The 26,488-nt window shown below is 52.8% G+C and overlaps 1 protein-coding gene across 2 annotated transcripts in view; it reads left to right on the top strand.

Moving 5' to 3' along the window:
* Positions 1-26,488, top strand: part of LOC105699794 (irregular chiasm C-roughest protein) — a 94,954-nt gene that overhangs the window by 57,224 nt on the left and 11,242 nt on the right. For both annotated transcript variants that reach the window (XM_012425099.2, XM_012425098.2), the window contains exons 2-4: positions 3,652-3,983; positions 16,995-17,227; positions 25,305-25,505. In XM_012425099.2, the coding sequence (XP_012280522.1) occupies positions 3,652-3,983; positions 16,995-17,227; positions 25,305-25,505 (766 nt within the window). The remainder of the gene's footprint in view (positions 1-3,651; positions 3,984-16,994; positions 17,228-25,304; positions 25,506-26,488) is intronic.

Here is a 26,488-nt window from a genome sequence, read left to right as displayed (position 1 = left end):
TATTTTAAGTTCCAGCGGAATAAATAAACCGGCACGGGGCGGGGAAAATGGGAGTTTTCACTTTGGAGACGGCACCAAGGGGTTATCTCGTATCAGCCCCTAAACGTCCAGGATTCGCTCCCATGAATCACAGCAGGGACCCGAACTCGTCCTGGTCGATTCACGAATCGGAAGCCTGGACGATCCTTGGAAGTTCCTCCGACTACCATCCCCCGTTTCGCTTTTTATCGCTTATTAAAGACCTTTGCGCGTATCTCGCGCAAACTACTTATAAGCAGCAACGCATAATCATAATTAAAAAATAAAAAAATGAAACCCGTGGAATTTTCCGACTACCCGTGGATTTTAAAATGCCGACTTACATTCGGCTATCCGATTGGCTAGTTCGTGATTATCCATATACAAGAGATAAGAGAAGTCCATAAGGACCCCAACGGCAAGAATTACAGAGAATTCAATGCGGCGTCTTGTGTTCAATTTTTAGCCAATTCTCCCTGTTATGCTTGCGATTACGCGAGATATTCGCGAAGGCCTTGATTCTGGGTATCGATAACCCAACATCGATTCATCGGGATCTGAATCGATGGGAAGGTCGACCCGTGGGGACGCGTCGCGTGCCTTTGGTAGCACCCACCGTTTGCGCGTACTTACACAAGATAGACATTGCTCTCTATGCCCATCGGTAGGACGGACACGCGCGCTGCAATGTATCCCTGCATGCACAATGATGTACCAAGACAATGTTGATTGTCGTGTAAGCACACAATGCATACGCTACGAGCTCGCAACTGATAGTGACGCTCCCACGTCGTCGGAAAGGTCTCAATTGGCGGGATAGAATGGACCGAATCTCTGCACCCCTCGACTGGCTAAAAAAAGAGAGAAGGTGTCGAGCCCGGCGGTATCGCTTTTCCGAAATCCACCCGGAGATCCGTGACCGAGGAAAATTCGAGATATGGAAGAATCCTAGAAATGTCCACAAAATCGACCCGACTCCATCGAGCCTTCCTGCGACGAATGCGTATCTGCTGATCAGGGCCGAAACGAAAGGCCGCTTCGACGGGTCTCGAGATCGTTTGGACAGCCGGCTGGATTAGGATGGAGTTAACGGCTCGTTAATGCCGAGCACACCGGCAAGGGATAAAGCTTAGCTTCTGAGCAAACAGGCTACTCGAGAGCGAGAACGGCTCCGTCGCAGGCCGGGCTCTCTGCCCCTCGGAGCGCGCGCATTCGTCTAGATTTATAGCCTGTATAATTAGCCAGCTTATCCAATTAATTGATCCGCTAATCGTTCCCACCAACTTTAGCACCTGCGCGAGTCCCGCCGGCGTCGGCCCCCGATTGAGCGCCGGGAATTCTAAATAAAAGCCCCCTCAAGAGGCGCCCCAAATCAGCTGATCGGAGGTCGGCGCAACGAGCGCTGCAGGTGGAGGTTGAAGTTGGAACCTCCGACATCGCTCCTCCTCCAACTGCTCGGTTACTCAAAATTACTGGAGCAGATCTCGCTGGAGGTGGATGTTGAAGTTGGAACCTCCGACATCGCTCGTCGTCCGACTACTCGGTTGCTCAAAGTTGATGGAACAGTTCGCGCTGCTTGTGGAAACTGAAGTTGGAAGCTCCGTCATCACTCGTCGTCCAACTGGTCGGTTGTTTAAACGATCTCCAGAAATTTTTCTTACATAATTATGTATCTCTAGATAACGACTATTTTCGGACAATTAAGGGATGAGTCGATTTACCGGATTAACGCGTCGGCGAGGTCCCCTTGGGCGAGTCTCTCCTCCAGCCTCGAGAACGCCCTCCACGTTGTTTCTCCTAGGTACACACGATCTTATTCATGCGCTGAATATGTTGAATATGTTGCGCCTGCGCGCCGGGGTTATTATTCTATTAAGCACGGGAAGAAGCCGTGAGACGACTCGTACGAGCATCTTACGACGTCCCGTAACAGCCTGTAACCAATTGGATGCATTAGGGGTTCTAGGCCGCTCCGAAAGGGCCTACGCAGAAGAGGAGCGCAATTCCAACTACCATTTAACTGCCGGTCGAGCAGAACGGAGCTTTCGTGCCTCGTAAAACGTAAAAAAGCGCCGGAGGAAATCCATTTCCCTGGCCTAAGAATCACCAAAATTGCCCGAAACCGCGTTCGAAACTTCCGCGACGACTCGCACAACCGGCCGTCACTTGCGCGGACAAATCGAGGCTCTCGAGACCGACAAATTCCGCAATGGCAACAACCAGGTGCGCCGTACGCGGCGGTAAAAATTCCCCAGATCGAATTCTCGCATCTACAGGGCAGCCAATGTTCCTGCGTATCGGATTTCGATTTCCCCTCGGTAGCAAGAAACAAATGAACGGGGGGAAATTTCCTCGGCAAAGGCAGTAATTAAGTCTCCTTCTGGAGGTAAATGTTGCGCCCGACGTCGGGTTTTTAATCCGCGGCTGATATCGTGAATCTCTATCCGGTATCAGTAGGTAGGAATATTTTCCGCTTCCATTTCCATGTTCTCGCCCACGGTCCGACCCGAGACTCGCCCTCGTCAACACAAATCCCAATTTGACGTACAAGGATGTGGTCCAGACAAGGGTAAAAATTTCCAAAGTGGCGCCGAACGACGCCCGTCAGGACGGATTTCAAAGAAACCAGGAGCAGCTGCAGCTGACGCCGCGTACCCGAATCTGCGGCGTCGAGTGGAGCGACGAGTAATAGGGAAACGCGTTCGCGGTTTCCAATGCGCGATCGAAATCCAGGAAGGAAAAGTCTTGACGCTCAAAGGGCGTTTCGTCGGTCGCGCTTTTGAAGGCGCGCAAACCACAATGGCCGCGTAATGCGAGGCCGCGAAATGTTTCCACTGGTTTCCGCAATACCGTCGATGGGGGGTCGTACATTTGTAACGACAGGTCGGGATACACATTGCCTCGCAATGGGCGAACCGTTTGCTGACGTCACGACTCGTAACCGGGGGTGTAGACGTTGTAATTGCGGCATTCATTCGCCGCAGGGTCTCCGCTTGTCCGCGGAAAATGGCGTCGTCTGTGAAACTCGTTGGCAATTTGAGCTTTGTAGCTCGCGGGATGAGCGACGCTCGAGGAAACGTTTAACCCCTCTATCCTTCGCGAATAATCCGGCTCTAGTGAGCGAAAACACGCGCTCAAGTTAAATGGAAAATGGCCCTTGTGTTTTTATTCCGCCATTCGGCCGCGCCGAGTGCGCGAATTACCCCCGACCCGGATACCTCGGAAATCAATGGGCGAAAACGATCGCGTGGTATTAAGAACCCCCTCAAAGATATTTCCCAGCGTTATTTCCCGACGGGTGCATCGCCCATGCACTTCAACCATCGTATCCACCGAAGTTATCCATAAATATAAACGAAACCTCTCCAGGCTACCTGTACCTCCATGACCGAAACTGCATAACTCAATTTTTTTCAATCTCGAGCCAGAAAAAATATTGATATTTGCAAATATTAACCTTCTAGTACTAACTACCGATTCGTTGATAGGTTTACAATTTATAGACGAATTCCTTGGGTACAGAGGGGTAGTTCTTATCTGGAGTTTGAAAATCCTGAATATGCAAAAGATGGATGAAAAAGGTTTTTATTTTATTATCGAAATCATTTAGAACGAACGCCTTTCTTCTTCCAGGTCGTACGTGGGGCTCTGGGCGAACTCTATCTTCATCGTCTGGTGTATATTGACGATAGTCGAAGAAGCCGCTGCCAGGGGGGGAAATTCATCCCGGTCGTACGCGGGGACGACGACACCGAGGACGTCCAGCACTACGGAAATGGTATATCAGCGATTCGCGATCGAGCCGATGGATCAGACCGCGGTTATTGGCAGCGAAGTGACGCTTCCTTGTCGGGTCCTCGATCAGAAGGGCCCGATACAATGGACCAAGGATGATTTCGGATTGGGCGCTGTCAGGAACCTCACCGGCTACGAGAGGTACTCCATGATTGGCAGCGACGAGGAAGGTACGTCATTCAGGTGTCAATCGTCAAACGTTCGACGTAATTCGGTTGACAAATATCAAATGATCCCTCTACAGGAAGGCCGAGGCTCGCCGAATCAGAAATCGATACCGATCGCCGATCGATAGTCCCCTCGATATTCGTGCCCGAATACGATTCCGTCGATACCTTCCCTCGATCTGCTCGAAACTCTGTCAAAAAATTCCCTTTGCATAGGGAATAAAAAATGGAAAACACTTTAATACCATCCCATAGCAGATTCGCGGCAGAGGGTCGCAATACGCGAACTCGCGTGGGCGGAAGAAGGAGATAAGTAGTCGTTCCATCCCCGCGAAAAGTAGGGGAATTGAGAACAGATATCGGAATAGCGAGTCGATTCCGCGGCGGCCGGAAAAAGTGAACGAGGATAGGTGCTTCCTTGGTTATTTTCTGCATGTGAGACATGTCGATACGGTTGATGCAAGCCGCATTACAAATGGCTTCCCGATGTCAGCCGGCACAAAACGGGACCTCAGAGGCCGCGCAATTTCGACGACACAGGGAAGTGAAATTACCCCCGGTCGGTTCGCCTTATATCCGCGTAATCGCTGCTTCACTATCGCGACACGGGAAATTGCTGGTCGCGAATCGAGCTCCCAGGGAAGAATTTCAAAAGGTCGGGGCCCTTCGGGAACGCGCGGTTCTCCGTTCCATTGATAAGGGAGCGAGTACCGGGCTGGAAATTGGCTGCAGCGGCGAAGTCGCTGCGGATTAACCGGCACATTCGAGGTGTCGATAATACTGGGATCGCTTATCGCGAGTCTGATATCCTGGGACGATCTCGGAAAAGTCGCTCCTTCGGGGATTTCTACCTCGGATTGTTGCAGGGCCGTGGGCGCGGAACAATTGATAAATTGGAAAACCGGAAGCAGGGCTCAGAAAGTTGTTAAACGCGCATTCCTTACCGGGAGGGAACTCGCGGAACGGAAATAAATGGCGAACGGGGCCAAGACGGGACGCGTTAACGGTTACCTGGGTAACAGCCGGGGTGGAGGCTAAAAGCAACCAAAGACGAGCAGTATTTTTCAGTTTCGCGAGACGTAGCCTTTCGTCTAATAACGAGCCGAGTCGGTTCGCCGAGGGTAGAGGGTCGTGACTGTGGGCGAGCATGCAAGGGCGACTCCGCCATGCGTCTTTCGGTCGAGGTTTCGCGAACCTCCCCCGGAGGAGAGGCGCGAATATCGGGCCGAAAGGAAACCGGGGAACGGGGCATCGATCCATTTTTTCCTTATTCCTGGATGCTTGCCACGTGCTCGGGGGACCCGTCGAAGTTACGTAGCCATTTACGTCACTGGACTCCCGGGGAGGAAGAAATGGCTCGCCCCTTGCGTAATGGTCCCCCGATCGGCTTACGTAAAACGCGTGAAAATTTATCCCACCTCCTAAGACGTACCTCGGAAATAACCGGATCATCGGGACGGGTCCCTTCGAAGTTCTATCCTCAATGATTCGGGAATATCCGAGATTAAAGATTCGGGGGAAAAAGTTTCCGCGCCCCTGTTTCGAAGGGTACAAGAAGGGGTGGGCGGCACCCAGGACCTCCGCAAAATTGGCCCGGTTTTTCGCGAGATAAATCTCCTGGCCAGTCGTTAGGACCCGGCAAGGACTCCTAGGGAAGGCATGAAAATTTCGAGGGAAATTCTTAATTTGCCGGCCACATAAATCCACTCTCCGCCGGCTTAGCCGGAAGCTGCAAATGCGCTTGCACTTGGGCGTGTAGGTCTAATATGTAACCTGCCTTCTCCGGCGTGCTCGCGTGTTACGTCGGGCTGTGTTAGGTTATGTTAGACCGGGTCCACCCTCGGGGGGTGTCTAACTATATTTCTGCCCCCTGCATACTCAGCTGGATGTTCATGCTTACGCTTCGGAACGACCTTAACGCCCATGTAGATGCAATTCTGGTCGGCCGAAGCGAGGCTCCGATGCACCCTATGGATTCCAGTTTGATTAAGTCTCACTCTTCAGCCCTCGACGATTGCAAAATGGAGATTCGTGGAGTCGCCTCTCGTTGGCTCGAAATTTGTTGTTTCCAGGGGCCCTCGAAAGCTCCGCCTGACGTTTCGCAACATGTGGGCCCTGGCGTGCATAAAGTGTCGCATTAAAATCCGCCCACGTTTGCATTTTATAGGTGTATAAAATGTTGACGTAATCTCGCGGGCAACACGCGTGGCAAATGGTCCATCGGGGGAGTGTTCGCGCAACACCGATCGACTTCGAATGCCGGAATCTAAACCATCTCCCGGGGGTATTGACCCGTTGTTGAACGCAACTTCTAGTTAAATTAACATTTGCCCCTTCTTGGAAGGGTCGAGTATCGGAATCAGCCCTAAAGAACGACCTGGTCACCCGATATCTGGGCTACCCCACCCCTGAGATACCGTCAACCGAGACACCCAAAGCCCAACGAGACTCCCCATATCCCAACCCAAATCGAAACCCATGAGTCCCATCGCGCGGCTCGAGAGATCTAAAAGCCCCTCCTATTTTTGAATCTCCCACTTTTTAACTAGCCGCGTCACTTCAGGGGCCATTTTGGTGAAGGATCGAGTCCTGGAGCCGAGCCGAGCGGGAAGTGGTCTCGCGTCCGGTCATTCTTCACGGGTCCGCATCCCGGTTAGAGCCTCCCTGAAAACGGACCTATAGCGTTATTACAGTCTCGGAGGCTTTAAAATGACGTCACCCTGGAATTGCAGCCAAGTTTAAATTAGTTCTGAAACATTTGGTGCACGCTCCGGTAGTTAATGGTTCTGCCATAGATCAATAGTGCCGTGCGAGGAACAGCAATCCGGGACGTGGCAGCGCACTTTGGGCGCAATCTCTCGGTGCCCACCGCGGTGGTTTCGGCCCATGGATCCTCGGTGGGCGCCCCGACATCACGAGGATTTCCAATGGGGGCTTCGAGGGGAGTGTCGATCGACGTGCGGAAATCGGTCGCCGGCGACCAAGAGAGCCCGCCTCGGCGTTCCCGGTCGGGGGTCGCTCCACGAACCTGCCCGGAAAATCGATGCACCCCCTGGGAGTGTTTCATAAATCTGGGATAACTTCTTTAATCACTTTATATCAACGCTGATATGCCGCGGAGTACAGGGCCCGGGCAATGGGCAAACTTGTACGGCAAACGCGGTGCCTCTCGAGCCGGGGGCGGAAAAAGCGAGGAGGGTCGAAGCCACCCCCTAGAGGGGGTACAGAAAAATCGACCCCCTAAAATTCATTGAATCGCATTTTGATTTAGGCGTTTCTCAAAGCAGACGAAGCCATCTAAATATCCCACGCTCCGAATCCTCGATATTTTCTATTCCGCCCTCCTCCCTTCGATCTTTCGGCGCGAAACGAGATTTCCCGCGCTATTTACTTGCAAAATCGACTCTCGTGGGTTTCACGGTTCGCCCTCCACGGTGCCTTCCCCTCGGCCATTCGCTGCTAGCGTTGCTTAATTACGGTTATTTAATTAGTTCTCATCACCATAATATTACCGATACGCCGTAATTCATTTTCCGTTCATTTTCGGCCGCGCTCCGGCCGCGTCGCGTCGATATTATGACAGCTCCGATGAGTTGCGTGCGCGCCCCGTAACGATGTGCTAATAATGCGCAATAATGACAAATGGAGATTGTCTCGCAGTCTTTATTGGATTTAGTTTGTTATTGGACGGAACAACGCGTTTCCCCTTTATTCTCCGATTTGCGCACTAGCCGGGATAAATTTCCCTATTGTGACGCCGATGGACGACAGTTTACTCGCTTTACTTTGCCGTACTGGGTACTCGTGGGCAATTTCTCCGTCGATGTGACGGATTTCGAAATCGACCCTCTAGCCGAAGGCACCTCTGACGACATCTCGGAAATTCTGGGACTCGGTAAATTGGACGCCCCTCAAAGACTCTTCGCGTATCCATCCTCTATGCTCGTCGAAGAAATTACTTCCCTTAATTTAACAACTTTTTCCTCTATTTTTCTTCCTCCTCCCTTTTAATTTTCCGGACCGAACGGGGATGTGCACTCGCTCATCGCGGGTGGTTTCCTGGAGGTATCTCATCCTCTCGATATTTCCAGGAGCGAGTTTGCGTAGGACTGGAGCTCCTCCGGTCGGGCTGCACGCATGCATACGTCAGTAGGCCGCGATGTGCTCTCATGAAATTTAAAGACTCAATTAATGTCGGGCCGTTGTCGACCGGATCTGGAATTCGGGGCCTAGCATGCCGCGCCTCGGACCGACGTTCGTTGCTCCACGTTAGTAATTTCGAGGAAGAGTTATGGCAGCCGTTACACACGTACTTAAGTATCGGATAGCATCGCCGAACCCGCGGGAATCCGTTCTCCGTGCCGGCGCCGCTGATGTTTATTAACATCGGGGGATGAAACCGAGCCTGGCCGGTTCCCTCAAGTCCTCCCCCAGACCCTGGACGCCGTAAATCACCCCCCAAATCCGCGTTCAAAAGAGACAACCTTAAAAAGAGACCAGGAACTTACCGCCAATAGTGACCAGGGAATTAAAGACCTAGACCATGTCTCATAGGCGAAGCCAGATCTTGCTCATCAGTCTCTTAGTCTTGGCCTTGCAAAATGTGCAAAAGTGCATCCAGCCAGATTTTTCTCATCGCTGTCTCTTGATCTTGCAAAACGTGCGAAAATGTACGGGACCAACTTTGCTAGTCACTAGCAACGAGCGTGAAGAGGAAGCGGATGATCGGGCGAGCTCCTTAAGGAGCACTCGTGATCGCGATTAAGGGTCATCTTTTCTCGGGTCTGCGATTACACGGGTTATCGTGTGCCCGGTGAATTAAAAAGGGCCACTTGTTAGAATCCTCCCCGTTTCAGCACTTTATGAACTCGTTTATATTAACTGATTTTCATCCCTTTCACGGGATCTCGTTTCCTGCAGGCCCCTCCTCCGAGGACTCTGTAAAAGGCGCCTTGAGCATATCTCCTGCCGGCTCCCTCGACACGGCCGGATTGCTCCTCATCAGCGTATTCCGCCGAAGAAATTGAGCCGGCAAGTTCGCTCGCGGAATTCCGCGGAGACGGCCAATCGCGTAATGGAACCGGCAACATGCCTAGCGGGGATGGAAAATCGGGTGGGCGCCTTGAAAATTGCCGATCGAATCGCTCCGATTCGCTTCCACTCTACCCGGTATCTCAATATTCCCGATGAATATATTTTTTTTTTTCGTCCTTTCAAAACGAAACCCACGGTCGACGTTTTCGTCATTTTAATCGTAACGCGAAATCGACTATGTCGAATTAATTGGGTACTCGTTCCTGCCGATTTGAATTTCAACGTCAAGATGGGGAACCTTCCCGCTCGCGGCAGATTCCTCGAAGGAGGTTTCCTCCATCGATCGGTTATTCGTGCGGCCGTAAAATTACGATAAGAGCGATGTTGCTCGCGAGTTTAACGCCACTTTAAAAAGTATCGACGTCATCGCGGGGCCGTAACGCGACACTCCAGATATTATTGTCCATAAAGGCGGGAGGGAATGTTTTTTCAGGCTTTCGCAAGTTCCAGTCGCGGGTCGGAGGGAAAGTCCTAGTTCCTAGAGACACGTTCATTCCCCAAGGAAGAACTGCGTACCGAGTGGGCATTACGCATTAATTACGGGGAAATAGACGAGCTCTCAGCGAGAAATGGCACGTCGTGTGGGAAGCGGAAAGGTCGCTAATGTTGCGCCGTTAGCGACTCCGTTGATGTTACAATGGGCTCGTTAATTCGTTCCTCGATGCTGAAATCCTCTACAAGTTGGTCGCCGCTCGAGTCGGGCTTTGTCCATAACTCTCCCCTAGACCGCCCGCCATTCCCTGGCAGATAGGACAATTATTAAGTCAATAAATATACCTTTTAATATTATTCGGCGAATTTTACAGTAGTTACCTTTGTAACTACCAGTAAGTAGTAAGTACCTCTGTAGGAAAAACCTTTGTCGCGCGGTCTGGAGACCGGACGAGGAGAAATTCCGGGGGTCGCCGTTCTCGAGGGGCGCTAAATCTCGCAATTCACCCCGTCGAGATTATCTTAAAGTCCGGCTTCCCCTTAGGAAGCGAGCACTTCGCCCGGTGGCATAATTCGCGTGACGAAGTGCAAGCTCGAATGCCCGGCGATATCTCGACGGTGTTATCCGGCGGAAGCCTTTCGTACCTTGGCCCGCTTCGAAGCAGGAAGCGAGAGATTCTCAAGTAACAAACTCGACCGTCCGACGAAGTTACGTCCGATTGAACTCTCGCGCGAAGCGAGCTCGGCTTCCGCCAAGGCTGCGAACGGAAGTTCACCAAGATCGCGAGAGGGGACGTCTCCAGGCCGAAAATCTCCCTCGGGAACGCCTACAGGAAGGGAGCGTCGTTGGGAGTAGTTCTCTCCGATCGAGCGATCCATATCCAGGCCAGCCGTAGCCATAGCTCGAAATTAAGGTGATATGAAAGCATCTCTCAGAGTCATTCGCTCATGAAACTTTTCTTCCGGATGCATCGAATCGTTTCAAAATTGCCAACGTGGATATTAAAGCTATAAAGAAATTTCTGAAATTTCATTATTCACCAGAAATACTCAAAATGTCCGTAAAAAAATTTTTTAAAAATTGAAATTAGGGTCAGGACCTCCCCTACAGCTTCCATATTCACATTGTCAATTTTTAAACTATTCGACACACCCAGTTCGGAGAAAAATTTCACGAACGATTGACGGAAGTTCATGCAATTAAGCTACATTTCATTCCGCAACCAAAGCACTCTTTCCTAGTAAAATCGAGTACTTGCCAATGGAAGAAATAAATGTAGCTGTGTCACAACGTGAACAACCATGAACGGTACCTAAAAAGTGGACTTTGAAAAAATGAACCATCCACGACGTCGCCCCTAAGGCAAGACCCCCACCGGGCGTCACGGTTCGCACTTATTTGCGGAATCCCGTGGCAAACTGGCAAGCACGTATCTCGCAGATGGGAGGTGCACAAAATGCTAAAGTCATTGAGGTAAGTGCGCTTAAGAGCAATTAATCCGGCCCAGCCACCGCCTCGAACCTCCAGACCGTAGGGCCCATTGAAACAGTTGCGTAGCCCGTTGATCCCGACGCGCGGTGCGGCTTTGTTGCGCCCACCTCCGCAATGCGTAACACCGTAACCTGCAGCAGGTTAAAGCAGGGCTTTGTCATGGGCGAAACACCGAGACCTGGGCAAACAAAAGACTCAACTGCACAACGGATCGAAGCCAAAAGAGGCCCCGGGGCCGAGGGCCGCGATCGAGGTCCGACCCGAAGGCATTTGGCGGAACGTATCAGCAATTACTCGAAATTTCCGAAATCCGCGGGTGGGAGTTTCGGGTCGAGCCGCGAACAGCAATTTCCGGCCGCGTGCTGATGAACCCCCGAATGCCCCGAGCTTGGGAATAAGCTCTAGCTCGCAACTTGCCGGAATCCCGAATTTCGAAGGGCGTCATTCGGAGGCGTCCCGTCGACTCGTCCTAGGACGCCGTCACGAAACGTCCCGGGTGCTCCATTAACCCTGGCAAGCGGAGCTCGTGGTGGGATCGATATTCCTGGTAATGACAACCGAGATCGACTGGGTGAAGGGCCCCAAATTACGGGGTCGATACAATCTGCGGAGGGATCTCTTTCGGCTAATCGAGTCGATCGCCGGAGAAAACTCGGCGGAACGTCCGGGCTGGACGCGCGATCGACCGGGACAAGTGGCAGGCCGAGGCCCTGGCTCGGCTGCTTTTCTCTGCTTTTAATCTTCGACCCTTTGTCCGGGGAGCATCGGGACTATCGGCCACACTTAGCGAGGGCCTGGAATCTGAAATATCGGCCACTTGGCGCAGCCCGCTTGCCCCATCCGCTGCTTGGATTTCGGCCATGTAACCCGGATCCCGGTGAACCTCTCCCCGATATCGGCGAACCGAACGTTGAACCTCGAACCACCGGCGATCGTCGTCGTTTCCGACCTCCTTCGACCAAGACCTCGCCCCATCCAGGTCGACGATCGGTAGAACCAACGATTGGGTGGATGTTTCGTTCCCGAGCCAAATCCAAACGTCTTGTAACGAAAATCTGGATGAACGTAGCTCCGATTTCAACGTTCCGACCCAATGAATCCCGCACCCAAATCATCGGTGACCATCTCCAATCGATACCGAAGAAGAACGCTTGGACGAATATTTCGTTCCCTGCGGTTACTTGCTGGTCCTTGAAATTATCCTGTCACCAGCTCCCAATTAGTGGGCCGACGTTACGACCCAGTTCCCGAAGCGGCGAGAATCGATGTCGGGATTCGGGAGAAGCCGATTAAGAAGTTCCCATCGAGCCATCTGTTCCCGTCTGCGCGTTATTTCCGCAGCCCTTTTCCGGATCGACCAACCAAGAGGGTGTTTTTCCGCCGACGTCGCGTCTGCACTTGGCCATATCTCGGATGCATCTCGAATCGGCATCGGCATTTTTCCCCCGCGTCCTTTCCGATACGACCGTTCCCCGAATGGGCCGAAATCGTCCCCGTTCCGCGCGGCGGCCGTTCCAAGAATGCGTCCAATCGTCTTCAAAGAGCGCCGCATTTAGCGAGCTTTGCGCAGCTCTCGAGCGGATCCGCGAGAATTCTGGAACGGTTACAGTGCGGAGTGGGTAGTCCCGGGGCTGCGGAATCGCACAGAGGGAAAGACAAAGTCTCAAGGCGGAACGCACGGAAAGGCGGCCCCGAGGGAAAGCAGGGAAAGCGGGGAAATCGCGGCGCATCCTGCAATTTCCCAGCCCCGAAAGCGGTGTAAACGCGCAAAGAGCGGCCACTCCGCGGCGGCATTAAGTAAGTTCCCCAGGTAATTAAAATCCGATCCTCCGGGTAACATCCCTGAAAGGACTGAAGACCGACGACCGGCAGCGACGTCGATTGTCTTCAAAGGGTGGTCCCGCGTTTTCCGGAACTCCGAAGGGCGAAGAATCCCCCCTGTCTGGTTTTACGAGTGCACGCTCGTGCCAAGTCAAGAAAAGGGGTTCCCGGGGGATAAAACCAGGAGTCACGAGGCATTCGGCCATTTCCAGCCCTCGAAAACGACGTAAAGCGCGAGGAACGGTTTCGGCTTAACGCAGAGTGGACGTTTCACTTCCGGCGGCGCTCCGTCATGCCGCGTTGATCTCCTTGCATCCGTTATAACCGCCCGAACCCTTTCGCGAGCACCTAGAGAAAAGGAGGCGAGTCTTGGGGAGATTTCTCCAGGGACGGCCTGGCTCGAGACGGGAAATAAACGGCAAAGCGCCGGTAATGGCCGCCGAGGATTCAGGCCCACGGAAACGGAACGAGAAACGCGATCGACGCCGTTATTGCCGTTGCCGGTTTTTCTTGCTTCCCTCGGGTTTGGCTCCTGGGCCTAACAAGGGTGTCCCTATTTTTGACCTAGCTCTCCTTTGCTCCTCTTAAGGGACCGGGGCGGATTTTCGAAGCCGCAAAACGGAACAAATCGGCAGTAACGGCGACCGCGAGCGGAGAGGCGCGTGTCGAGGCGACAAGGGGAGCGGGCATTCGTTTAAGACCCCCGGTAACTACTGGGAAATTGTCCTCGAGGTAAAGGGGGTCGTTCCGTCCTGGTCGTATGAATTTAACCGCGTTTGCCGCCGCGCCCGATAGGCGGCGGGTAATTACAGGTGCGACCCCATCGATCGGTTTCGCTTTAAAGCCGCAGGTGCGAGAGGGGAAAATAAGTCCGCGCTGGACGAGATGACGTCCGGCTCGATCGAACTAATAGACCGTGTCACTCACGGCACGACGGAAGTGGACTCGCGGCTTCCCTCCGACCGGAACCGACCCGGATGGACACTAAGCTCCATCCGCGCAAATTTCATTTCGCCTTTCAACAGCTCGCCCTCTTTTTTGCCCCTTTTCTACGTTTAACCCCTGCGTTTCACTTGCCCGTTCACGCTGAGTTACGGCCCAAGCAGATCGGATCTTTCAATCCTGGACTCCTAACCGAGGTTTTTCGAGCACTCCTCGAGTCGTACTTCGTTGATTCGAGTTAACTCCAAAACGCTGCCGAGTTAACTCTCTAACTTGGGTTCGATTTCTTTGACTCGAGTTTAACGAGAGGAATTATTCGACTCGCCGCGTCCCTACGCGCGGGAAAAAGAAATTTCGTTCATTTAACAACATTTTCTTATTGACTACGTTTGGTTAATTTCAAAATGCGTTTCGGTCGCGTGAACCGAATTTTCATTCACTTGACCCAACCCGTATGCTCCGGTGAACTAAAATGTTTCGGCTAAATCGTTTCATTGATTTTAGGAATTATTTTACCGAATAAACCGAATATTTTCGTTAAATCCTCCAGATTACTTTAATATTTGATGCGATCTACCGCAATATTTAATGCGATCAACCGAAAACTGTTAACCGAAGAGCTTAGTCGCGTCAATCAGATATTAACCGTACGTATAGTAACCATATTTTATAATTGACCCAACACAAATTTCACCAATTGAAGCAATTATTTTTCCAAGCAATTGTGTTTCCGAGTTGAAGAGAAAATTCACCGAATTTTTTATCCCCTGAGCCCTCTTTTACTTGATGAAAGCCTCGGGCTTTTACTAGCCTCCGGATTTTACAGAATGAAATTGGATTTGTTAATTATTAATTCTTAACTTCTTAACTCGTAGTTGGTTTGGGAGAGCGAGGTGGATATAAATGGAGGCACTTGTCTGGCTGGTAAAGAAGAGCTCTTGCTCTCGGGGATGTAAGGGGTCAGATGTCGATTTTTAATGACGGGCGGTAAATCATTTATAGGAGAGACCGAGGGAATAAAGCAGTGCCGGGGAAGTAATTACTTCGGCGCATTGAAGATGTATAAAGGACACGGCAGCCGACTGTCGAGCCGGAGGGAAGGCTTTCGGGATTCATTCGCAATTGTCCCCTCTGAACGCGGCTTCTGGGGACATCGGCTTTAAAGCCCGCGTTCTGGAAATATTCGTCCGCGATCGTTATCCTTATCGGACGTGCTTACTCTCTTCGCAATGGCCGAGAAATCCGGCTCGGCGAAAAGGAGACTGCGAAAGCCGGCGAGCGGCATTCGGTAGGAAGCGGAGCACCCTTGTCTTTCTCATTACTTTGGTCCTTCCATGTCAAAGGGCTGATCCATATTTGATGCGCAGTAGAGTTAAGAACTCGCAAAGTGCAATGACATGGCGCTCGCTCGCGCACTTGGTAATTGTCGTGGGAGCCCCGCTTTCCCATTTCGCCTACTGGTAATGAGAGTCTTGCAGAGGAATGTCGCCCGTGGGCGACACTCGATGTAAACGCAGACCTCGTCGCCTTGGAGCGCCTTCCTCGTCTCCACCCGGAAGCGACCCTCCCGCGAGAAGTTCCTCCTAGGATCTCTCGAAGGGAGAATTTATATATTTTAATAAAAAACCGGAAGACGATGGGAGCGGCATTTTAACCGAGCTGTTCCGCTCGGGAGTTCGCTTGCACCTCCAAGTGGCAGAAAGTTCTGCAACTGCGGAACCTACCCTCTAGGAGAAATCGGCTGCAAATGACTGTGCGGAATTTCCTCGTTAATTTCGACTCCCGCCGAGTGGACTCTCAAAAGTCTCGGGTTAAACCGGGCGTGCTCCTTTGTTGTTATTTTTACATTCCTCCATTAATCGTCCCGCCGTGCGCCTGACAATTCGAAGCCACGCAGGGTGGACGGTAAATAATTAAAGAAGTCGCGATTCCTTCTCAGGTCGGGCTTTAGGGAATTTTTCGGGAAGCTAGCACACCTCGAATAATGGCACGTTAAAGTTTGAAGGGGTTCGGGGGACCAGGGAAGGTGGGGTGTCATTTTTCTACAGCTAGCATATTCTATCGGGCCCAAAGTGCTCCCCTGTGGTGGAGACGGACTACCGTTCGCTTGGGCGATATTTTTGACAGTCTGGAAACATTTTTCGGGCTTCCTGCACCGTGTAGGGGCATTAAGGGTTAGGAATCTTGGTGGCTTCGAGCCACCCCCTGCACTTGCGTTTCGAGCAGATCTCCATTGAGCGAGTCCTCTCGCCGTCTCCCCTCGTGTACGCCATGCGAGAAACTCGCCGTTGTAAAGATTCGTTTATGGCGCGAGTTAAGATCATTCCCGTGCAGAAATATATCCAGAACGCCCCGAGGGAGAACGTTAAGGACGTTTCAAGATTTATTCCCCTCCTTGCCGCTCTCTTCGGCGTCTCCTCGAGAAAGTGAGAGACAGGGGGAGGGGACTAAAGCAGTTTATTAAAGCGTATAACTCATTAACGAGATCTCGTTGCCGTAGATTGTGCCCATTAGGGATGTACCCGAAGACTTCCTGGAGGGTCTCGAAGGCCACCGGAAGTCGGGGGTGGAATGCACCCCGAGAAGACGCGGTTCGATCGGCTTTTCGGGGAACGCCGAAACCCCAACCCGGGGCTGGACACGCGAGGATCGTTTCCATTTAAACGGCAACCGTCTTCGACATTAAACGCGCGAGCACGAGTCCTGGCTCGTATTCCGGAGCGTACTTCTACGGACCGTATACTTTTACAGCAGTTATCCACCGTACGCCCGCCGGAGGCGCATTTTTCCACGTGTCGTAAACCACGTTTCGCGAGCTCCGGAAACGCGCCGGGACTTCGATTTTGCCAGGTCCATATTTTGGGGATCGGAGCGACCCAGCCAAATCCATTTTTAGAAACCAAGAAGAACCACCACGAGCCTAAAAACGTCCATGAACGTTCCCGCAAAAGTCTCTGGATACCTCATAAAATGATTAAAAAAAGAGTATCCAGGAAATTCACAGGGTTACCCGAGATCGCTCTAAAATTCTATCGATTCGTCTCGAAAGTGGATTATTCTACGGTCATCCTGAATATTTAAGTAAATCGGTAATTTTACAACGTCGCGGTACAATTCTGCGGGATCATGCAAAATTAATACGATCTAGAATAGGAATGAAAATGTTTTAAAATTGCGGTGTTTTTCCGAACGGTGAGGAGGTCAAGTGAAACGTGGATGCTGTCTGATTGCAGGTGACTTCTCCCTGAGGATCCACCCGGTAGAGCTGGAGGACGACGGGGTGTACCAGTGCCAGGCGTCGCCGACGAACGACGGGCAGCCGAGTCTGCGCTCGAGATTCGCGAGACTGAGCGTCCTGGTACCTCCGCAGCCTCCGAAGATCGTCCAGGGGGACTCTCTCATTACCACGGAGGATCGGGTGCTGGTGATGGAGTGCGTCAGTGTCGCGGGCAAGCCGCCAGCGGAGGTGAGTTTATACTTGGTTAATGGGCTTTGCCCATGGACGGGAGACCCAAACCGCTGGAAACGGGGATTGGGACGCGGAAGTAAACCGGTCGGCGTATACAGGAGCGTCCAGCTAAATCCAGCTGGCAACCTACCGACCCATAGTCCGGCTGCCGGATGCTCGCTCGAGCCCGGTTAAAGCAATTTCGGTGACCTAATGCATCCCAGGGCTGGTCGGCAACAGCAACCGTTGCTTTTTTCACAACTCGCTGCCGCCACTCAACCGGCAGAAAATTAGGTTCCGCGTTAATTGGATTTAAGTTTCCCCCGTTACGGCACGGGGGGGGAGCCGGGATAAACTCGAGGAGAGGGAGAGACGCGGAGGCTGGCCGCGATTCCGGAAAGTTCGCGCCCCGGGTGGACCGTACGTTTCCCAAGATCGCGGCCGTTTAGGGAGGGCGGAATCAGGACTCGCCATTTGAGTTAGACGGGATAGTTCTCCGGGAAGTTGCGGCCAAGGAACTGCGGGTCGCTTAACCTTGCCCCGGGATCGACTCCGGTAGCGAGGTCGAGCCCTGCTCTCGATTTCTTCCCGCGCCCCCGAGGGATGAAAAGGAGCCCCATGGACCCGGTCCTCGCGAGTCCGGAAAATCTCGCTCATCTCGGCCCGTAATTAGGGTGTTCTCGATCAGGGCCCGACAATGGCGAACCCAGTTTGTCGCGGTGGACCGAATGGCTCCGGTCGGCGATCGATCGGACGAACGAAACGCGCGTAAGCGGCCGCAACTTGTGGCTCGACCCTGCCGAACCGAGTTATACCCGGGTTAGCCGGATCCCGCTCGAGCCATTACCATATCGACTCAAGGGCTCTGAAAACGTTGGGTCGGGTCTGGTAAGACACGGAGCTGGCGGGAACTTTTGGTCTCGGCAAATCCGCTCGGCGGACTTGTCCCTGCTCGTGTCTTCGTCCCTCTTCCTCCCGGATGTTCGACCCCGAAGATTCATCGCCGATCCGTCAGCCACCCAGCTGGTCGCGATTTCGGAGCACCTCGAAACCCCCCGATGAAAGAAATCCCTAACGAAAGAAAAAAGAAGTAACCATTTATTGTTCCGGTTTAAAGAGACACGCATAAAATCCACGTCCATGGTCGCGATGAGTATTAGCCGACAGCTGCAACGTCGTTTACTTATGATTAAATCATATAAATAAGACGATTACAACCGGCGGTCCGTTTTCCCCGGAATTGCCCTAACGCGGATCCACTCCGCTCTCGAGACCGAGTTTTCGAGCTCGCCTCGAAGGTCGCTCCTCCTCGGTGAAGACTCCAGGGTGAAGAGACAGGGCGTTGTCACCGGCGGTTCTCCGCCAGCTGGAAATTGAAGTGCACTCCGCCGCCTCCAATCCGCAACCGAATGGACTGCTCGGCTGGCTGGGAGGCAAGGAGTCCGAAAAAAGCCGGGCTCTCGTCGTGATCCAAAAGTTTGGAGGCGCAACAGCATAAATGCCAGGGGCGCCACTTCGCCGTGGCCTCCCTTAGCCAGACCGAGGCTCTACAGTGCGGCACTCCAGCCATTACAGTATTCTACTTCTTTCCTCTACTTCTACTCCTGGCGGCGTGTCTCTCTCCCTCTCCGGCACTCGCTTTGAACTCGTTACAGCGCTGCGCCATTTAAGACCGGCGTCATTAAGGTCTTGCTTCCCAACCCCCGGGCGACCATCGTTCTATCGTTTCATGGTCCCCGGTCGAAAAAGACCATCCACAGGAACCGGTATCCGGGAACGAGCGATGCCTCTCGATAGCCAATCGCTGCGCTACGTGCGCGCTAACAGCCCTCGGAAAACTCCCTAATTGCAGTTAAATGCACCGCTGCAGCGGCGCACGCATGTAAAGAAGTTCCTCCAGGACTCGAGGGACCCCCCCAGGGAGCTTAAAATTCCGCTCCCGAGTTCCGCAGAGTACCATTACCAGTCGCTCGACGAGTGGAGTTCGATGGAGGTGTTCATTGAATTTTATTTTTATTTCCTTTTTACGTTTCTCATCCGAGACCATGCAGACTCTTGCGTGAGAGCTTCCCCATCTTCGGGGACGTAGATTTCGAGAAAGTGTCCAGGAAGGATTCGGGTCGCTGCATTGTTTGCGAGTTTTTCGGAGGTGTCGACGCGGAATGACAATCCTTCTCTTTGTCCAATTAGTCGGACCAATTGGACGGTCTCGTGACGAAATTAGACGCACAGAGTCATGCGCGCGAGATTCCAGGTCGGATGCTCACCGGAGATCAATTTACACTATGATTGCGGTGCAATTGTAATTCCGGGGATTCGCGCGCCGGTGCTCGACAATACACGCGTGCAAATTAAGCCCCGTAATGTTGAGTGGCAGATATTAAGAACCGACGATACGTGCGTCGGTTCGACTCACCGATGCCCCATTAATCCGGGACAATAACGCGGCGCAGCCCGGAACCGGAAAGTTGCTCGTATTTCTGCTAATTTGATTTCGGGCCCCGCGAGCGAGACGCGCTTCTGTCGAACCCTCGTAAATTACTCATCCCCGGTAGCAATTAAGAGGACTAAATCAACTGAAAAACCTGTATCCGCGAGCGCACCGTTCGTTACCCCCCTGAAATCAATTGAAGAAAAAAGGGGAAAAGAAGTGAGGATATGACAAAATGCATCCCACCACTCGAGGACTAATTGCACATTGCAGGCGGTGCACGTCTCTCGGGATTTGTTGCAAGACCAAATTTTATTTTGTTTCCCCCGAAACTCGGCCGATCGCTGGATAATCGCGGGATTTACTTTTCCAGATGCAACCGCATATTTTAATTATCGGTTATATAAAACCGCGATTGATGAAGAGGCCCGCCCGGCTGCGGAACACTGGACGGAACCCGGTCCTCGTTTACAAGCCGGAATAATCGGTTCGCATTGATTTAAACGATGGGCTTGAATATCGAGCGGCGAGGGACGGCGAAATAAATGGGGGAAAAGTTTTGCCGGGCGGACATGACCGATTCGAGGACTGAGGCTTTCCGGCTTCTTCTTCCGTCTCTTCTCGTCGCCGGTGGGATGCTGGACCGATGATCCACGCGGCGACGCTGCGAGACCTCGGAACTTTCGCCGGAGTTTTGGGAACGAGGAGACCCGGGAACAGGGACAAGCCAGTCGTTCGTTTCGCCGACGTTTCGCGACATTTGCAACGTAGATGCATGGAGGGAGAAGAGTTGAAACGAGGCGCGGCGAGGATACGGAAACGCAGACGCTCTGGGTGGAATTGAGATGAAAGTAGGACCGAGCTGGGATTTGTCGTGGATTTTTCAGGGTGGTTTACACCTATGGCAGGCCACCCGTCCTCTGCTCTTATTTCCAGTCCGAGAAAGCGCAGGACCTCGTAAATTAAGATCCACCCTCGAGGAGCCCGGCTCGATTCGCGATTTTACTGCGCCTCGAAGAAAAAAAGGAAAACGGATCGACGCGGATAATAAAGTCCCGATGATGGCGCTCCAAGTTTCCGGGGAAAGGCCGGGCCCCGAACGACTTTAACGGGGAATTTTTACCGGGTTACGATGCAAGTTACCGGCCCGGCGAATTGAGTTGTAAAAAGGATTCCGCCCTGGCGGAGTGTGTAAATTGCGGCGCCGAGGAGTTCCGAGTGGCTCTCACCTAAGAGTTAGGAGGAGGCCAAAGTTGTGCCCAAGTCGTGCCATCCCCCGAATTCTGGCAATTGCCGTTCTGAGAAGTGATTAGCCAGTGCTACTCAGGATATACACTCGCTCGCAGACTTTCGGGATATTTGCAGAACTGCGAACGGTCTATTCTCGCGAGAAAGCGGTATCCTTCCAGGGGAACAACGGTTCCATGGCGCTTTACTTCCATCATCTCCGAAAACGTCCCGTTTCCAAAAATCCGCTTCTTTTGCGACAATCCTCCCCTCCACTCGCCATGAGAAAATAAAAACTCCAAAAGTGATGCCACCTAACAAGAGAGCCGCATGAAAGGGCACCTTCTACAACGTGCACCCCGAAATTCGCAGTGCAGTTTCGCTGGTTCCATAGTCCCGAGCTTTACTTTCCTACCCAGCGATCAAACATCCATTCTCGCGAAAAGGCAGCGTCCTTCCAGGGGAACAAAACGGTTCCTTGACGCTCCACTTCCGTCGTGTCCCAAAACGTCCCGTTTCACGAAAATCCCCAACTTTCGTGAAAATTCTCCCATCAATTCGTCCTAGAAAAAATCCAAAAATCGATACCACGGCCCTAACAAGGGAAGGCGCCTGAAAGGGCACCTTCCACAATGTGCACCTCGAAATTCCCAGTGCAGTTTCGAGCTTGATTTTCCCACTCAGCGATCAAACATTCATTCTCACGACAGGAGAACGTCGTTTCAAGAGAACAAAACGATTCCTTGACGCTACACTTCCATCATCCCCCAAAACGTTCCATTTCGGAAAATCCCATTCTTTCGCGAAAATCCTCACCTCCACTCGCCCTGAAAAAAATCCGAAAATTATTACCACGGTTCTAACAAGAGAAGTGCCTGAAAGGGCACTTTCTACAATGTGCACCTCGAAATTCGCAGTGCACTTTCTCACCCAACTATCGAGCCGCCTCAAAGGTCCGTGCACTTGACACCTCGCGGTGAGATCGCAGTAACGTCGACGACGGTTCCGTAGCACGTCAAACCGTATCCAGGAACCGCGGATCCGGAACCGTGTCTCTTGAGAGAGGTGGCGATATCACCTCCCCCCGCGTCTCCGTCAAGACCATAAGAGGAAATAAGATCGCTCGGCATTTTACCCGTATTGCGCCCCTAAACAGCAGAGAGGGTGTTCCAAGGTTCCCGGTCTTCCCTGGGGAATTGCCCTTTTTCCTGGCGCTCGTTCTCCTCGGTGGCTCCGTTTTTAACCCGCGGCCATAACGATCCGAGCAAAACAGATAAACGGGCCGAGGTTGGAGCCGGGGAGGAAAATTCGATAGATGGCGATGACCGCCCCGAAGAGAACGACCCTGAAGAAAGCACGAGGTGCACCACGAAGTTGCCTCTGGACGCAGCTCGGGGCCGCATTTTGCGTCGATCTGCGCTCTCCGGTCGTTTCTTGCCTCCCCTTGCTAATCATCGACTCCTTTTTATTCGGCCGTTCCTCCGGGACGAGCGCGCCCTGGATCCTTCGGCAATCTTCCGTCATGCAAGCGATGATCGGCCGGCAGGAAGGACTTCTTCCCTGACGTGTCTTCCTCGCGTGTTGGCTCGTCCTCGGTTTTCACCGGAACCTGCAAATCCCGTGGGATTTTACGTCAGTCAGGAAAAGTGTTTCCATCGGGTGAGACGATTTGAAAGGAGGCTGGAGGTCGCTGGGGTTGAAAGGGCGGCGAATTAAGTGGTGGCCGACTCGAGGGCACCCTCTTGCAGGGCGCGCAAAAAGGGCCCCCGATTTTTGCCCCTTCTGCTATCGGGCTTTACTCGCCGAGGTTTCCTGATCCTTTGTCGGGGACCTTTGCTTTCCCGTAGCTCTCCTTTGCGTAACCACGGCTGCTTCTTTTTCTCCCGCACCGTCGCGAGGGCTCGGCGGGAACCCCTCCTGGAAACTGATCTTTTGACGACTCTTTAATATTCAAGTGGTAATTACTTCGGCAAATAGCTCCCCTCCCCCCGACGACTTCGTGTCCTTTTGAGTTTCCCTTGCATTTGTGAGATTAAGAGATTCATTTATTTTATTCCATTAGAGGGGGTTCTGCCCCGGAAAGGGGGGCGAGTATCGCGGTAGTTCTTTGATCGACGATCGACGCTCTTTGTTGGGAATAGCGTTCATCTCGTTATTCCCCCTTCGCATCATCGTCGGCTCCTTTTCAAGCCCGATCGAGGTGGTCCACTCTCCATCCAGCGACCTCGGGTGAAAGGACGAAACCGTAAAGTCCCCGATACCCAGGAAGGGGCCGCTTCGAATTTTTAAAAAATGACCGTCCCCCAGAAACTCTCAAGTGACGAGCAGGCGACGCCGTAGTTCAAGCACGCGCAACGTGGAGGCCCTCGGGAGGACGGAGACACCCTCACGAATGATTATTTCCGTTTCTCGGGGGGCACGAGGAAGGCGCTTCTTGTTCGGTTTTCCGAACTCTGCGAACCCCTTTTGATCCAGATAAAAAAAAGGGCGAGAGCGAGTCGGGAGGCGGATTCGAATCGATCGGACCGAAATCCCTCGGGCACCCTTAGACGGCGTATTCCCATGGAGCCGAATCGACGGGGTGGCATTCGTCGGGGAGAAAACGCGACGTGCCGGATCGACCAATCGGCGCTCCCGACATTCCCCTGGTGCGGCTCGGAAATCCGTCCCCGCATGGCCGCGACGTAATAACCGGGAATCCACGAAAGACGTCATGCAATTTGACAAATTCAGCCGGGTCCCCGTATATGCGTGCTGAATACAGTCGAATACGGTCCGCGCCGTTCGCCATTCTCTCCCTCTGGCGCTCTCTCTCTCTCTCTCCCTCTGCTAACACGTAATTAAACGAGCACGACAAGGGGCCACCGAGCGTTTACCACGGCGCTCCCAGCATTGCCGCAACTCCACTTTCCTACAATACTGTCCATTCACTGCGTACCCACGGGAAATTATTAGCTGTAAATCTATTCGCCAAGGGAGATACGAGGTCAGGAGCCGACCTCGTATTCTGATCTTCGTAATCCCGTTTATACGAGCATTCCGTTCGGCCGGTCTGCACCGGTCCACCGGAATAATGGCCCCAGTCTGGTGCCACTCGGTTCTGTATTAATCGCCGTTTTAACAGCCCCGGTCCATTACCACTCGGCATACGTGCCCGAGGCGAGCTTCGATCGGTCATCTCGCCCTTCCACGGTGATCCCGGAGGGGCGAGTCCTTTTTTAGGTTAGGAAAAGCGACGCGGAGGGAAGGGACGATGGCCGCGGTTCGGAGGTCCCAGGGTCCCGTGCCCCTTGCTCGTTAAATTGGACGTAGGTCTCGGGGACGCCCTCGTTCCACCTTTATTTATCTTGTAAAAGGCTCCATTTCTGAATTCCTGGATCCGGCTAACGGTGGACGGACGCTTTGCGGGGGTATAATTTAACGGGGACCTCCGTGTACGCGCGGTGTCGCTCGCAGCTAGAGCTTTAATTCCTGGCCCTGTATATTATTCAGAATGTTTACTTGCGGCGGCGAGTAGCGATGGACACGCTGTTTATTTGAGCAACAATGCCCCGCCCATCAATCCAATTTACTTTTGCGCATTACCGCCGTGGCGTTTCGCTAACGCAATTCGAGATACGGCGGGATTTCGACGGTGTTGACTCGGTGAAAATTGCCCAATCTCGCGCGGGCACCCTGAAACAGCACCCGGTTACCAGTTTCCCTGACCGCGATGACTTATCATCCAAATGGTCCCAGTTTTCCTGATGCCGAGTCCGAGTGCTCCCAATTTCCCTGACTCGTCAGGACTTATCCAAATGTTCCCAAATCCCTGGTCCCATTCATTTCCCAAAGCATCGAGTCGCTCGTGGGTGGTTAATTGTCTAGATCCACGGGATTTGGGTGGTCCAACCGGGACACCCCACCTTCGATCCACTTCTGGACCAGATCCTTAGGGTGGAGCGACGAGAGGTTCTCCGGGGAACCTGATAAAAGGTTCTCCAGAGACTCCATTGGCACCCATTTGAGTCCCCCTCGCGGCCGTCGAAGTCGCTCGGTCTCCAGAAGCATTTCGCAGACTCTCCATCCCGAGTGCACCCGCGAAGTTCCTCGGGGAGCCGGAGGGGTCTCGTCCCATCGGGCCGGCGTCGCTGCCAGGAAAATGGGTCGTCCCGAAGCCCTCGGCCGACGCCGGGAGACAAAGCGAAGACGTAATCCTCTCTCTCTCTCGCTAAGCCGGGGAAACTTAGTTGCCGGGAGAGCGAAAGTGACGAATGCTGCCGTGGCGGGTGCCGACCGCGAGCGGCGCTTTGTTAATCCAAGTTGGATGTAACGCGCGGCCGATCGGCCCTGTCTCGTGCAAATCGAATGCTAATCCCTCGCCGGCACTCCGGGGCCGCGAGCCAACTTGACATCGGTTAAACTAACCGACTTAAGCCTCCAACGAAAACATTTCAGATCACCTGGATAGACGGCCTGGGGAACGTCCTGCACAAGGGCATCGAGACCAAGCACGAGAAGTTCGAGGCGAGTCCGCTATTCACGGTGCGCTCCATCCTGACGATGATGCCGAGGAAGGAGCACCACAACACCACCTTCACTTGCCAGAGCCAGAACTCCGCGGACCGCACCCCTCAGAACGTCAAAATCCTCGTCCAGGTGAGGGAAGCTTTCGACTCTCTAGCGCAAACTCCGACGGCGAATCAATTTTGAGTTCCCTTCAACGATGGAAGAGGAGACGAGCCGAGGAGAGATCCGGAGCGACGCCAGAGGTGGATGCACTCTCATCGGAACCCAGATCCACGGAACAATAAATTTACGAGCCCTCTTTACGGACACTTTTGTCGCCCTGGCGGCACTCCTTAGAGAGCGGTAAACTTTAACGGGGTGTCATGGCTTCGCCGATGAATATCGCGATATCGGTCATTTGGAAAATGCGTGGTCTCGTCTCTCGAGGTTTACGGTCCGAAGTCATACTTGACCGAGTTTCCGTTCACTTTGGGGATAAATCCGAAGAAAAGCGGCTTTAGGCTGGACGTTTAATAGGCCAACTTCCGGGGAGTATCGTTACGATCGCTGCACTTGGAGAATAAAAAGGTCGCGTTGCGTTTTTCTTAAACCGCGGAGGAGCCTCCGGGCGGATGGAGTTTCATCAACAAGAAAGGTAGACGGGAAGACAATAAATTTATGAGCAATGTTTATGGACCCTTCTGTCGTCATGGCGGTATCCTTTAGAGGGCAGTAAATTTTAACGGGGTGTCATGGCTCCTCGCTGAATATTGCACCGGCGGTCATCTGGAAAATGCATAATGCACTAGATTACTTCATGACGGGGAGACACATGGGAGGGAGCCCTGCGTAATTTCGAGACAGGGTGGACCACGATTAAATGACGTTTCGGACGAGTCGGAGGTGCCATCCCCTGCGAGCACTTGTTACGACTTCGACGACTTTGAAATCCGTTCTCGGGGTCTGAAGACTCAGACTTCTCAGGATCTTCTAATACTTGATCGCGACACTCGTAGGAGGCATTGTTAGCCAGTTTCGTCCCAAAGAATGCCTGCATTGTTTCCAAGGCTCTTTTCATCAGCTTTGTTTCCCCGTTGCATTCGTCTCTCCAGACGATTCCCTGTAGCTACCGA

Source organism: Orussus abietinus, unplaced genomic scaffold, assembly GCF_000612105.2.
Source record: "Orussus abietinus isolate OABI.00-Male unplaced genomic scaffold, Oabi_2.0 scaffold19, whole genome shotgun sequence".
NCBI lineage: Eukaryota > Metazoa > Arthropoda > Insecta > Hymenoptera > Orussidae > Orussus > Orussus abietinus.
This window is presented reverse-complemented; position numbering and strand designations above follow the sequence as displayed.